The 14,716-nt window shown below is 41.9% G+C and overlaps 1 protein-coding gene across 1 annotated transcript in view; it reads left to right on the top strand.

The window, feature by feature from the left end:
* Nucleotides 1–14,716, top strand: part of LOC149791628 (uncharacterized) — a 123,685-nt gene that overhangs the window by 68,555 nt on the left and 40,414 nt on the right. Inside the window, exons 25-28 of the mRNA XM_089970185.1 lie at nucleotides 11,795–11,911; nucleotides 12,512–12,766; nucleotides 13,162–13,290; nucleotides 13,951–14,076. Of these exons, the coding sequence (XP_089826311.1) occupies nucleotides 11,795–11,911; nucleotides 12,512–12,766; nucleotides 13,162–13,290; nucleotides 13,951–14,076 (627 nt within the window). The remainder of the gene's footprint in view (nucleotides 1–11,794; nucleotides 11,912–12,511; nucleotides 12,767–13,161; nucleotides 13,291–13,950; nucleotides 14,077–14,716) is intronic.

The following is a 14,716-nucleotide window of genomic DNA, read 5'->3' as shown; positions in this document are numbered from 1 at the left end:
CCTTTTTCTGTCTTGGTCACTGGTAATGGTGGAACTGGTACTGGTACTGGTACTGGTGATGGTGCTGGACTTTTCATCAAGGTCTTAAAATCTTTCAAAGTTAGTAGAGCTGTTTCGTCTAAAGCTTTCTGGTGAAAGAGTTGCAGTCGTTGCAAGAGTTGACCGTACTTTTGCAATTTTTCTGTTTCGGACAAATCTTGGCGATCCATCAAGGACTGCAATTCGTGTTGTAACTGGGACATTTCGCTCAAATTGGGATTGGGAGGTAAATGCGGGGTGCGTTGTTCTTGCCACCGATGGTATTCCATCCATCGTTTGTAAGGCACTAAAGCTAGTTTTCGTCCTTCCATGGGGTTGTCAGGGGTCAATTCTGAGATCTTGGGACTTCCGAAGGCCTTTTTATCTTGCTCCCACCAGTCCTCCCAACATGGTTCCCAAGACTCCTTTCAGTATGGGGCCTAACAAGAGAGGCAAAATGCCTCCACGTTGCACTAACATCTTCTTTTTTTGACGAATGGGAATTTTCTTTCGAACCATTTGGCGAAGAACGTGACGATGCTTGCTTAAGCATTGTTTCTGGTGTTTGGACAAAGGGATCGTGCCTTTCAAAACGTTCAAACAACATTCGCACACGGTATCGATGACCTCTTTGGAGGCTGTTTGAATGAGTTTTTTTCGTAGGGGTGGAGAAGCTTTGGACAGGACAGATAACAGGTCCCCATGTTTGGCTAAACGTGGTGGCAGTCCTTTCCTTTTCTTTCCTTTGGGTTTTCTGGAGGGTGACATCTTTGAGTCTTTAGGAGCACCTAAAAACACTGATACCCTACTCGGTCACAGGCCTTTTTTATACTGGAACGCGTCGCCACTGATTGTCTTTACGTTTTATCAGTTTGAGGACAGGCATGACACGTCGTGCAGGGGTACCCAACGGACTAAATCGAGCCAGTTCTTGCTTGGACAAATCCAGTAAACTTTGTAACATGCCCGATCTTTCTTGGACTTTGATTTTGGGAGAAGGTACTTTGTGAGCAGCAGCCACTGCCGCTAAATTGGAGGGTCCTGCCACTGGGGAAGTTCTTTTGGGGGTCATCAACGGAGATGTTCTTGGTGTGATCAACGTCTCCAAGTACTCTTCAGTTCCTGGTGACATCAACGGAGAAGTGGATGAACGTGAGGATGCCGGAGACGCAGTCACTGCCGTGGCAGGTCGTGGCTTGCGAGTGTAAGGTTGTGTCCTGGCCGAAGTGCCTCTCTTGCGACTAGTTTTCTTCTTCTGTGGACTTTTCTTTTTCTGGGGACTTTTTCTCTGTTTCTTTTTCTGGGGGCTTCTTTTCTTTTTCCGGGGTGGTGGTGGTGTCTGGTAAGAGGAGGGTCCTGCCACTGGAGAAGTTATTCTTCTTGGGGACCTGGTCTTTTTCTTTTTCTTCTTGGGGCTTCGTTGAACTTTTGTCTTGGGGATAACTTTGGGGGCATTAGGATCCCATCTTAAGAGCGAGCGAATGATGACCCCTCCTAGAGTACCGCTCCCTCCAGGTTTCAAAATGATTTGTTTTTTGGTTTGAGTGTCGATGCGGGGATCGGCCAGTTGGACCAAAGCGACTTTGTTTCGATCGAAAAAGCGTTTGGTTTGATGAGGAATCTGAATGATTCCTTGGAGTATTTGACGTGCCGTCACCGTGAACCATCGTAAGACTTCTTTGAGACTAGCTTCTAAGACACGAGCTCGTGTTTGTGGATCTTTTTCTCGACTGATGCCATACAAGGCACGAATCAATTTGACGGGAAGATGCGACTGAAGGGACGTCATGTTCACACTGTGTGAGACAGACGAAAAGGGCCTGAGGTTTTTATAGATTTTTTTCATGGGGAGTGAAATGAAGTCGAGGACGGAGACGTGTACAGGACAGGCCCTCCGTCTTGGCACCAGTGGTGAAACAAGTGGGTACGAAATCGCAAATCCTCGGGAGTCGTAGGTTTCAAATCGACGAGTAAATAGGCGTGTGGCGTTTGAGTGGCATCGTCGTACGCCTGAGTCAGCCAAGGCGTTCCTAACTGTTTGGCTAAGACTTGCACTTGCGATTTATCTCGAGGGCTTTTAAACAAGACCACGTAATGCGCATTGAGACTGATGGTGCGATGGGCTTTACTTTGTTGAAACAAATTTTGAGTGATGTAAACGACACTGGCATTACGGTGATGCCCTTTGCGCGTGAACCACAATTTAATTTCTTCTTCGTCTTCTCCTAACATGTCGTCGAAAATGACCAAATGGGTTTGACGGGAGTCAGAGACGATGCCGTCGTCTTCTTTAGGAATGCCTTCCACAAACACGATGGAATCTCCTTGACTTTCTCGCAAGAGGTTGTACGCCGATTGCCACTCTTTGTAACACCACACGATCCGTTGAGGGGGCCGATCGATCAAATGATGTTTATGTTCGATCAAACGTTTGACGAATTCGGTTTTGCCTGAACCGCTAGGTCCAGCAATGAGCATGTTAAAGGGATGGCGAAGATACAAAGCCTCCCAACTGACACGATCTAAGTGTTCGTCGATGACTTTGACAGTAGAGGAAGAGGGAGCAGAGACAGCAGAGGTAGCCATGGTGTGAGAAATGTCACTTGTGACACGAAAACAAACAAGACAAGAGTTTATATACTTTTTTCAGAACACGTTTATTGAATGTTTTTTTTTTCAAACATGAATACGAAAGACAAAAATACATAAAAGCCAAAGGCTTAAGTACAACAATAAAAGGCACATGATAACTATGAACGTGGAATAAACACAAGTGTCTGTACAACAATCACATGTTTTGGGTAATGTTCTAACCAGTTCTATAGTAGGGGGTAAGGTCACACAAGTGTCCTCCCGAAAGGGTCTTTCAGGCCTGTCCACGACAGTCCTGTCCTGGGTGACGGGTTCTTCTGGCACCGTCACTAACACGGGAAGAAAAGTAACTTTTTTCCTTGAACAACTCTCGTGCATACTGGGCCACTTCCTGGGTCCAAGCCTCAAAACCCCATTCTTTCCAGGCACGGACATCTGTCCAAAGGGGATGTAAGTCACAAGCTACACACACATCGTCATACACGTCTTGGGTAGCTAAAAGTTGACGAATCTTTTTTTCCTGTTGAGGTCGAGAAGTATCCAGATGAAAACGCAAGGCTTTGAGCAAAAGGAGTTTATCGTGACCATTTAAGGCCATGGAGGTGGTAAGTACTGATCGTAAAGAGTCCACAAAGAATCGGCTGGTAAACGAAATCCCAGAAAACAAGTCACTAAGACACACACCACTTGTCGTCCCAAATTGAATGGATAAAATTCTTGTAATAATTGATGGTAATGATCCACGGTTTGAATATGGTCATTGAGTTCCTTCCACGGAATCTGTTGGATGACATACGACATAAGTCGTGGCATAACAGCCTGTTTTTATAGTCTCTTTGTTTCGAAAAGAATACACGTACTTTCTAGCCAGAGATCTTCGCTCTCCAGTTGGGAATGTAAATCTTGCATACTGTAACCGAAACGTCAGAGTTCGATTAGAAGTTTCCTCTTCCGCTAAGTAGATTCCACGTAACAAATGTTGGTAATCCTTTACCTCGTCTTCCTCAATGGGTTGCTCTAGGTGAATCTCGAAGTAACCAAAATGATCAACACGTGAATCATCGGGGGCCTGGAAGTATTGAACAAGGTCTGACCACTGAAACAATTTCTGTCGAATCAGTTCTCTTATACCATTCAGGTACCAGTGGTTAAAGATCTGGTGACGTAACGGATGCGGTTGTTCTTTACGTTTCACTTGTATTTTCACCAGCTCTCGGTAAATGCGTTCTCTCAACTCCACAGGCAAAGCACGAATGTTCTCTAGCAAAGTATCCATGAATAGGTCATACTAAATCCTCTTTGGTCTGACACAAGAAATGTACTCTTTGCACAAACATGGTTTCACTTCAGTGTCGAATTTAAATCGTTGAGTCACTAATCTACACATTACAATTCGTTCAGAAGTTTCCTCTTTCACTAAGTTGACATTGTGTTCAAGATGTTGGTAATTCGTTAACTCTTCCTCTGGAATTCGATGCAGTACGTTTACAATGATGTAACTACAATCGTCCATACCAAACCAATCCTTTTGAAAACTAGAGGATCGTTGATCAATGTCTGTCCGATGGAACCCTTTCAATTGAATCAATCCTTGTATAGCCTTCAGGTACCAGTGGTTCAAACACCGGTGACGTAACGGATGCAATTGTTCTTTACGTTTCACTTGTATTTTGACCAGTTCTCGATAAATGCGTTCTCTCAACTCCACAGGCAAAGCACGAATGTTCTCTTGTAAAGAATCCATGAACAGATTATTATGGTAAGAAGTTACTTCAATGTCTCGGTCCCACTAAGGGTAAGTAATGACAATTCGGTGACCATCGAGCATGTTCTACGTAGGCCGAATCTTGCGGTTCCCAGTGGTGAAGTGACACACCGCAACTGAAGCACTTGACTTTATCTCCTTCGCCCAAGTAGAAAAATCCGGCTCTGGCTAATTCTTCAGGGGTCGGTCCTCCCAGATACTTTGGCCATTTTCCTTTGAACGATTGAAGACGATTTTCAAAGTCGCAGTATTCCGACAAACGCACAGGAAACGAATATTCGTCTTTCACAGGTTCGTTTCGATGAGGGTTGAGTGACATGGGCAGGAGTTTGTTCAGGGCTGGATGACATCCGTAGGGGGGTAGACGTGAAGGTGAACATTCCCCTTTAAAACGAAAATGTCCAAGAGGACGAGCAGCATCGCTTTCGCATCCCACAGGTTTGACACGCACAGCATCACTTTCCATGATAGGGGTAGGGGCACTAAAGTTCCCATGATGCTTTACGGCATCGCTCAGGTCACAAGGTACAGCATCGTATCCATCGCAAGGCTCACAATCGCACTCGTCTGCAAACTCCGTTACGCAATTACAATGGTAACCACATGGACAATCGCAGTTTCCTTCCGGACATTTTCCGTCGCAATGTCTTTGTCTTATCCATCCAATATTAGTCACACTAGAGGAAGATACAACTTTTTTACAATCCCCAAACTGGAACGATGTCTCTTTCAAAGTATTCATCTTGTTCGCTCGGTCTTGGTAGTCCCAATGAACTATCGATCTTGTCTAGGGTTCCTTTTTTATATACAGACCAATACCGACGTGACCGTACAGTAAGGTGAAGTGATTGGGAAGTCGCACTCGCTTCTGGTATACAATTTGATAGACTTTTTCCAAGGGTCGACTGACGATGTGGTGAGTGGGTAAACGTACAATCTTGTTCGGTTGATAGGTGGTCACTTTAAAGTTTCCATCCTCTCCCGATTGCAAGGCTTCTTTCAATACCCCAAAGTTGACCACTCGACTGGTACGATAATTCAGAGTCAATCCTTTCACTTTGCACGTCGTGTGCACTTCTCCTTGTTTGTCCCGGTATTCGTAGCCGTAATATTTGGGACCGCCACTGACGAAACTTAAAATCTTGTCGTCGGGATGCTCGTCTGTCCAGGCTCCTAAACGGTCTCCTTCGATGTCAGGGTGATGTTGAATCGGGTGATGGATGTAAATGCAACTGTCCGTGTCAAAGTACAGGACGCGTTCCCCTAACAGTTCTAAAGCTTCGTACAATTTTAAGCGAGCATGGGCTGTCACGTAAGCCGCAATGATGACATTTCCAAAAGGGTCGTCTTGTACAAAGTCCAGATCTTCTTCGTAATTGACCAAGATCAAATTCTTTCGAACGACGTCCACGTGTTTCATGTATTTGGTTTTGTCGTGAATCATCTGGAAGTAGCGGGAAGGTTCTGTCAAATATTCCGTCTTGGGTAAACACGGTCGTTGTGCCATTTTACCCCACAAGCAATTTAACATCACTTTGGCAAACGATCGCCTGCCTTCGTTTTTCTCGATGTGGTCTAAAGTGATGCCTTCTTGTTCGTAGTATTTCTCTTTGAATTGTATTTGGTCTTCGGGAGTGTGACACCAGGAAGGATAGCCGCTGGCTTCTTGATTCAGTTTCAAAAAGGCATCCACGTAGTCTGCGAAAATGCCTTTCTGCGTGCGGTCACCCTTGTGGTATTGTTGTGTCTTGGGAAAGTGGCAAATTTCGTACACTTCTAACAGTTGGTATCCCATGTCCAGAGCTTTGAACAATTCTACGCTGACCCAGGTTCCCGTCAAGGCACGTTCTTCCTGGCTGTGATGGCAAGGTTGGTCTTGGTTGCACGTTTCGGCACAAGTACGGCACAAGGGAAACATCAGTTTGCCTTGACAATGGTGAGGTAAGACGGGATGGTATAGGTTCGTGGGAGGTAAAACTTTACACTTGATCAAGCCTTCGTATTGCCGAATGTTTTTCAGGTCGATGTGTTCCGTGAACAATTGCGGGTGCCCTACAGGAAAGCGACAATATTTGCACACGTAGGGATACAGCGAACACACGTCCAAGTATTTGATTTCTTCTCCTTTCTCTTCGTCGGCTTGGTACAGCAAACAGGTGGCATTGGTCCTTCCTCCGTACAAACTATCCCTCGGGTTCAGCGGGTCCATGAACTGGTAACTTTCCACGAGGCGTTTAAACTCGGGATCGGTTTTCAAACGGTGATCGTACTCGTGTTCCCACATTTCCACCACTTGGTATCCTTGCTGTTCTAACTTTAGGCGTCGCTGACAAGTGTCCTGGTACAAGTCTTCCATGGTTCGTTGCAAAAACTGATTTTTAGTGCCACGGTCAGGGTAACAGACGGGACATCCGTGAAATAAGCAACCGTTAAACTCGTACACGATCTTGGGGTTTTCTAAGTCCCAGCCATCGACCGAATACGTTCCGATGGTCTTTTCGCCCCCTCCGTTGCGAGCATGCTGAATCCACTTGTCTTCCTTGTCGCACAAGTAATGTAACCAGCGTAGGGCTTTGACCGAGTATTGACGTTTGACAAAGTTGGTCGTTTGAGGGCTGATGACAGCCACGGTGTTTTCAGGCATGAATCGTTGTCGATACACTAAGGAACACGCTTTGGCAATGGTGCAAGCTTCTTTCAAAGGATCGACCCCTCCGTGTTCCATGAACAGTTCTCGAAATTTTCCACAGCAACGCCGTAAAATGTCCACGTCGGAACGACAATACTTTAGCATTTCTTCCTGAAAGTCGAAAGGGTCCGAGGCGTGAGCCTGGTACCAAGCGTAGAAAGCTTCTCGTTGTTCGGTACGCATGTTGTCGGGGTCGTAATAGTGAGCCTCAGGTAAATGGGGTAGAACGGCGTGTTGATTGGCTTCCGTATTGAAAAAGTGTGGAAAGTACCCTTTAGCCATTTCTGTCATTCCAAACGTTTTAGGCATTCGACTCAAAGGCATGGCCAAGTAACTCATCGAATCTTTAAACTGTACTTGTCCCACTTGCATGAAAATGATTTTGGCTCCTTTCAAAGTCACTTTAGGACGTTCGGTGCCTTGTTCCGTATAGTACCTCAAAAGAAACTGTCCATCGTATCCGGAGAAATTGTGAGCCATCACCGTGGCATGACGATGACAATCTCCGTAAAGTTCGATGTCCTCTTGGCTCCACGTCTTGTCGATGGGGTCTAAGACCCATCGAGCGAAATCGGCTAGCGTGTTCGGTCCCCGAAAGATTTTTTCACGTCCTCCAGGAATCTTGCTGCAGTGAGGGCAATGACTGAAGATAGGTTCTTGAATGCACTTCTCGCACGCTCGATGAGCCACGCAGAAATTAGGAATGTGAATGCCAGTCTCTTGCATGCATTCGAAATCGAAAAAGATGAAATTGCCTTTCTTCTTGTGACCGTCCTCTTTCTCTGGTGGGGGTTGGTATTTTTGCACGTAACATTGGTGTTCCAAGTCCACGATGTGGTGACAAATGTGACATTTTTTCTTTCCTGAACATACGTGTGCCTTGGTATTATTGGTACGTATGACTTGTTCACACGTAGGGCACAATCTCAGGAGTTGACAAGCACATTTCTTCTGTGAACCTTGCGTTTTCAGATGTTGTTGGTAACAGGTAGGGCTGACAAACGTACGCAGACAAGTTGAACAAGGCACTGGTTCTTCGCTCAGACAGGGTGAAGAGGCCAAACATCCTGAGCATTTCGATCCACAATGCTTGTGTTGCTCTCGATTATTATAACCATGGTCACATTTCTCACAGTAATAACCGTATCCCAGGAATCCGGTGATACTGGTAATGGTATCAAAATGGTCATCGTGATGATAAACGTGAATGTATTTTCCGTCCTTAAAATCTTGCCCTCGAAACAACAGAGACCCGCGCATTTCTTGAGGGTACACTTTCAAGGTGTATCGTGGAGCTAGGGCATCTTGCAATTTTTGCATCTCAGGAATGCCACAGGGTGTGTCTTTGGACAGGCCAGCTTGTCGTAACAGGAGTTCTGCTTCGTTTCGTTGTTTGGCTCGATAGGAACGTTGAATAGTGTTCCAGGTTCTTTTCCATTCTACCGTGTCGTTCTTGTTGGCATAGGTTCGTCCCACCACGATGGCACGGGCTAAACACATCTGGTCATGAGGATTGTGAATTTGGACAAGGCTACGCTTAATGCTGCGAAGGTCGTTCACCAATAACATCTTTTTGCGTCCGGTCCCTTGAGGAGGAGAGACGTGGGTCATGTCCAATGTGGCTTTTCCATCGGTGATGTCAAACTGGTCATTAGATTGTTGCACGTGTTGAATCTTGTCCATGACTTTGGAAGCGGTCAATTCTGCAGGGGTGCTAAACTCGATCCAAACAGGGGATTTCAAACCGTCGTGTTGTATGGAAAGTCTCAAGCGATCGTCTTCTTTGGGTTGACATTGTTGCTTGAGTGCAGTGAGCAAAGAATCCCACACCTCAGTGATGAACACTTCTGCTTTCTCTAACGGCACTTCAGCCTTGAAATCTTTAAACTTCACCGTGTATTTGTAAGCCGTGGTTCTAAATTTTCTAGAGGAGCGCTTTTCCGTCTCTCGAATGGAATAGTATTTTTCAGGGTTGACTAAGGGTGGTGAACTTGTTTTAGAGGGTTCTGATTCTGGTTCACTCATGTCCTCTTCAAAATCACTGGCATGAATTTGTGCCAAGATTTCAGCTCTGGTACGAGGCAATAGATCACGTTTCTGCCTCTTACTTTCTTCTTCTTCCTTCTCAAATGAATTAGATCGTTTCATCTTGAAAGCAAAAAGTCAAATGACTCAAGTTCAAACACCATGAGCTACTTTATAGTCATAGCAGACCAGCGTATATAAAAGGGTGTGTGTCTTGTCCTTTCACTATTCATTTCACTCTCAAGCCGAGCACAACGATGGAAGAGACTAACCAGATGGAACGTTTCGTCAGAGCTTTGCGAGGGGTCATTAGAAAATTCTCTTCAGACCAGCCTACGGACTACTCTCCTTCCTTTCGAGATAAAAGTCAAGATACTTGCTATATCTGTCAGAAGAAAGGGCATTGGTCTTCAGAGTGTCCAGACCGTCAAAAAAGAACAAAAACAGGGACTAAAAAAGACAAAAGTCAAGATACCTGTTATTATTGTAAAGAAAAAGGACATTGGTCTCCAGATTGCCCAAAAAAGAAACAAGAGGAGTCAGAAGAAAAGAGGGATTCTTCAGAAGAAAAGAGGGATTCTTCAGAAGAAGAGAGGGATTCTTCAGAGGAAGAAGAGGAAGAAAGAAGACAATTATATTTACAAGAGGCAAAGAAACAGGAGAAGAAGAAAAGAAGAAGGGAAGAAAATGAGGAAAAGACGGTGAAGAAATTTAAAAAACAGAGAGACTAAACAAGGAGAAAGAAGAGGTCAATGAACTTTTTATTAAAGTGTTGTGTTGAGAATTGTGAATTGGATTGTAAAAAATGGAGAAAAGAATAAATTAATGATATAAGGTAAGTGTCTTTGAGTTTTGATTTTAAAATAAGAACGTACACTCACGCACTCATACACAGAGACGTACTATAAGGGTAAAATGGGTGGGGTTTATTTTTGAGTTATTGGCAAATTGAAATTGTATTTCTTTTCGAGAAATGTGGGTGGCCCTGAAAAGGGCCTTTTTTCTTTATGGCGTAGGGGTGAGTTTAAGCAATCAACTTTAACTGCCTTATGCCTTTGCCACGGCCAAGGCCTACTTCTGGACTGCGTAATGTTGATGATGATGATAATGATTGGGTTGAAATCACTAAGGGTGGTACGGTAGGCTTAATCACAGGGTTGACGTGTTTAGCTCGGGAAGGTCGTATTCTCTTCGGTCGTAATAAAGAAGTCTGATACATTTGTTTCAGACTTCTTAACTCCGCTAAAATGTCCAACAGTACCGTGACCGTTTGATTTTCACCCTCTTGTTTCTTTGCTGCTACTTCTTCTTGCTGTTGTTGCTGTTGTTTTTTTCTTACCTCTTCTTCTTGCTGCTGTTGCTGTAGGAGAAAAGCTTGTTCCGCTTCCTTTTGTCGTTGTATAAATTTCTCCAATTCTTCTTTCTGTCTCTGTCTAAAATTCTCCACTTGCGGTAATGAAGAAGGTAACGAAGGTTCCGGAACAAATTCTTGCGAAGAGAGAAAATCCACAAAATCCCAATTCACCTCTTCTGAAAGTAAGTCCGGATTCCCTTGGGCGGTCTCCCCTGCTGGTGCACCCCATTGGATCGTTTTCTGAGTTTCCGTCATGTTGAATGACTGTCGCATAGATTGACTGCACACAAGCGCTAGCGAATCTATATTAACTACGTGACGTCACAGACTGTTCTCTTCGGATTGGATGCGGGCTGACTGAATTCTGTAACGCGTGTTCGGATTGGTGAATGAACTCAATCCGTTTCAATCCTACCTCTGCCTATAAATAAGTGCAGTTGAGTGAATTGATTCACCTGTTCTCGTCGCTTCAAGATGTGGACCACAGTTGAGTCATCCACCCTTGTGTCTTCCATGATGTTTCGGACAGACTTGCTCATGTATGTCCGATCCAAGTTTACCGTTGTCCACAGGACAAACACCAGCCTGTGGATACGTAGGATTTACGTGGAGAGGCAAGGATGCCTGAAAAGAGTGCTAATTTACGGGCCAACAGTGAGACGCAGCCTAAGGACAAGAAGAAGACCAATGCGGTGCCATTTATGTTAATGAATACATTAACATAAACCCAAAGGCCCTTTTCAGGGCCAGCCATATTTCTCGAAAAGAGATAGCCTTTCCATTGCCTACCCCTTTTTTAAAATTTTTTTAAAAAAAATCCCATGTTAAATTCCCCTTGTACGTAAAGTGACCCACGATTTATTCCCATGTTAAATTCCCCTTGTACGTATATGTTCCCACGATTTATTCCCATGTTAAATTCCCCTTGTACGTATATGTTCCCACGATTTATTCCCATGTTAAATTCCCCTTGTACGTATATGTTCCCACGATTTTTCGCCATGTTAAATTTCCCTTGTACGTATATGTTCCCAAGGGGGTCTGTAATGCTAATTCCCATTGTACGTATAGTATCCCCCTTCACTACTACCCATATTACTTTTCATAATGTATGGCTGAAATTGCGCTCCTTATCTATACAGTATTTCCTAATGCAATAAGATATATATGGTAGATAATAGTTGTTTATTTATATAAAATAGTTATATTGACTCTAGCTTCCTGTCTATATTAAATTGCTATTGCACTGTGTAACATAGAGTTGTATATGCAGTTATTTATAAAACCAAATATCTTTGCAAATATTAGTATCTATTGCATTTAATGAAGAAACTATTATATTCCTACTTAGATATCAACGAATGCCAACACATACATTGCGAACATATCTGTACGAATACGTATGGAGGTTTCTATTGTTCATGTTTCAATGGCTATAGCCTGGAGGAGAATGAAGTTTCATGCAAACGTGAGTAAAATAGTAACACTTGCTGACAAATATTCTTTGATTATTTTGATCTATCCCCTCAAGGCATTTAGGATTTTTCTGCTCGTATATGCATATATTTTGAAAACGAATACATTTTCCAAAAATATATCTTCATGTTGCATTATTGTAAAGGTAACATTTCAAATATTTTTTTATTCCAGGAAAGGCATGACCCTTCATTAACGTCACTTCAGATAAATTATATAATTACTAAAAACTAAACGACTTGCACTGAACAGTATGCACTTAATCATCAATTGGTAGCAAGAAATCAACAAGTGCAACATTGGTAGAAAAGAATCACTTCTGACTTTCTGAGCTATATAATGTATTATAATCGAAACTCCCATTGTAAAGATGTAATTCGGGTACAGAACTACAGCAAGATGAACACTCAGATTAACTACAGTATTCAGGAAAGTTTGTCCCCTTCTTGTATCTGTATTTGTATTCACAGATAAACCCATAGAAGTTAGTTTGTTAGATCCTTTGGAAATCGTCACCGTGACAATATTATGTAAATGTACAATTTTGTGGTACATTAACACTGGAAAATTTGCTATATTCTTTAAACAACAGCATGTGAATCCCCCACATACGGCCAGAACTGCAACGAAACTTGTGAATGTGAACATGGGGCCATCAGATGTGACAATGTTAAAGGCTGTATCTGCTCAGAGGGATGGATGGGTAAACATTGTCAGGAAGATGTGGACGAATGTCAAGTTCCAAACATATGCAACGACAGCTTCAAAATTTGTGAAAACACAAATGGATCGTACTTATGCAGTTGTGTGGGTGGTTACACGCACAATACAGATGGTTCATGCCAAGGTAAGTGACCTACGATATTTTCATTTTAAAATTGGATAATTTTCATACAGCTGCACTAAATTTCCTTACTTAAATATGCCAATTCATGCTAGGTAAAGAGCAAGTAACAAAGCTGATATGATTCATTTGTGTGTGTGTGTGTGTGTGTGTGTGTGTGTGTGTGTGTGTAACACACGGCTTAAAATCATCTGAATGAAATGTCATGTTTGAACATTGAATATATTTCTTGCGTTTATATATATATATATATATATATATATATATATATATATATATATATATATATATATATATATATATATATATATATATATATATATATTCATTGTAAATTTTTCGGATGATTACTTCTTTTGGGATAACGATAGAGTAGTTATTGTATCATTTGTTTTCAGACGTGGATGAATGCAAATATCCTGAACTGAATACCTGTCAGCACATTTGTCACAACGAGGCAGGTGGTTTCTCGTGTAGTTGCTTCCCCGGATATTTACAAAGTAAAAACAATATAAATATGTGTCAAGGTAAATAAGTGTGCATTTTCTTCTTCTGTGTAATAACTTGATGAATACTATGTCAGTATGGCAGGCTTAGCCTGCATGCAGACGATAAACAATGGCGGACATAAGCATTAAAATGGACAACACGAGACGATTATTCATTTTAGATATAATATATTTAAGAAATTCATTCTTCAAACAAAATTACTTCACAAATACAAAATTACCTTATTTTCCTTTCAATCAAATATACAACAAAGTTATTCACACCATGAGTTCATTTTATTTATAAAAAAAAAATCTTTTATAAAATTATAAATTAATTGCGCAAGAAGTACCTAAAATGAGTTGTATTCTCATTGCTCTCGAGAATCCTGAAAACTAAGAACCAATATAATAATCTCAGTTGCATGTTAAAGCCATCCTTATTAATTCGTCAATTAATGGTGGTAAGGAGTTTCTTTTGTTAATAATTACAGCCATATTGAATAGATACAGTTTCCATTTTATATGTGATAGATATCGACGAATGCGTCACGGGCAGTCCGGTTGATAATTACAGCCATATTGCCTAGATACCGTTTATATTTTATGTGATAGTTATCGACGAATGCGTCACTGGGCAGTATGGTTGATAATTACAGCCATATTGTCTAGATACCGTTTATATTTTATATGTGATAGATATCGACGAATGCGTCACTGGGCAATCGGGTTGCGATCAGATATGTCAGAACAGTGAAGGTAGATATACTTGTGACTGTTACTTCGGATACATTCTTAACACCGATCGGAAGACCTGTATAAAAGGTATTTTATTTTCAATTAATGAGTATATAATATTGCATTATAGCACCGTATAATCTATAACGCGCGGTTGAGTAGTTCACGCTAATTTGTCAGAATTAGAGCCAATGGATCATCCGAATGCGCACAAAAACTCGCATAACATGTGCAGGCTGCGCCTTTCATTTAATGATTTCAAAAGCAAGTTTACAATATTTAGGTATTGTCATCCCCACAAATTAAATATCGCTTGCTATCACTAAATATCTGAAAATACAATTTTGCTTCCTAACCTCAGACTGGGAAAACAATAAAATGGGCAAACATCAAACTCTATGCTTATATTAGCTTTCTCATCCTTCAACCCGTATTAAAAAATGTAACAAAGCACATCTTATTCAAGAGTGTGAAGAAAGTAGTTAAAATGAGAAATTTAATTTCATAGTTTGCATAGTAAAGATGTTTTCCATAAATATATAAGGTTTTTACTATTACAGTGAAGACAATTAATGGACAAAGCTAATACCATAGAATGTAGTGATATGAGACAAAAACGGAAATGCATTCAAAAATCGATGAATGTTATTTTTATCTTCCAACAACTTCATTAGAGCCTCCATCTGTAAAAATATGACATATATTTGAAGACTTCCTGCTCTTAAAT

Source organism: Sinohyriopsis cumingii, chromosome 9, assembly GCF_028554795.1.
Source record: "Sinohyriopsis cumingii isolate HCF-2022 chromosome 9, ASM2855479v2, whole genome shotgun sequence".
In the NCBI taxonomy this organism is placed as follows: Eukaryota; Metazoa; Mollusca; class Bivalvia; order Unionida; family Unionidae; genus Sinohyriopsis; species Sinohyriopsis cumingii.
This window is presented reverse-complemented; position numbering and strand designations above follow the sequence as displayed.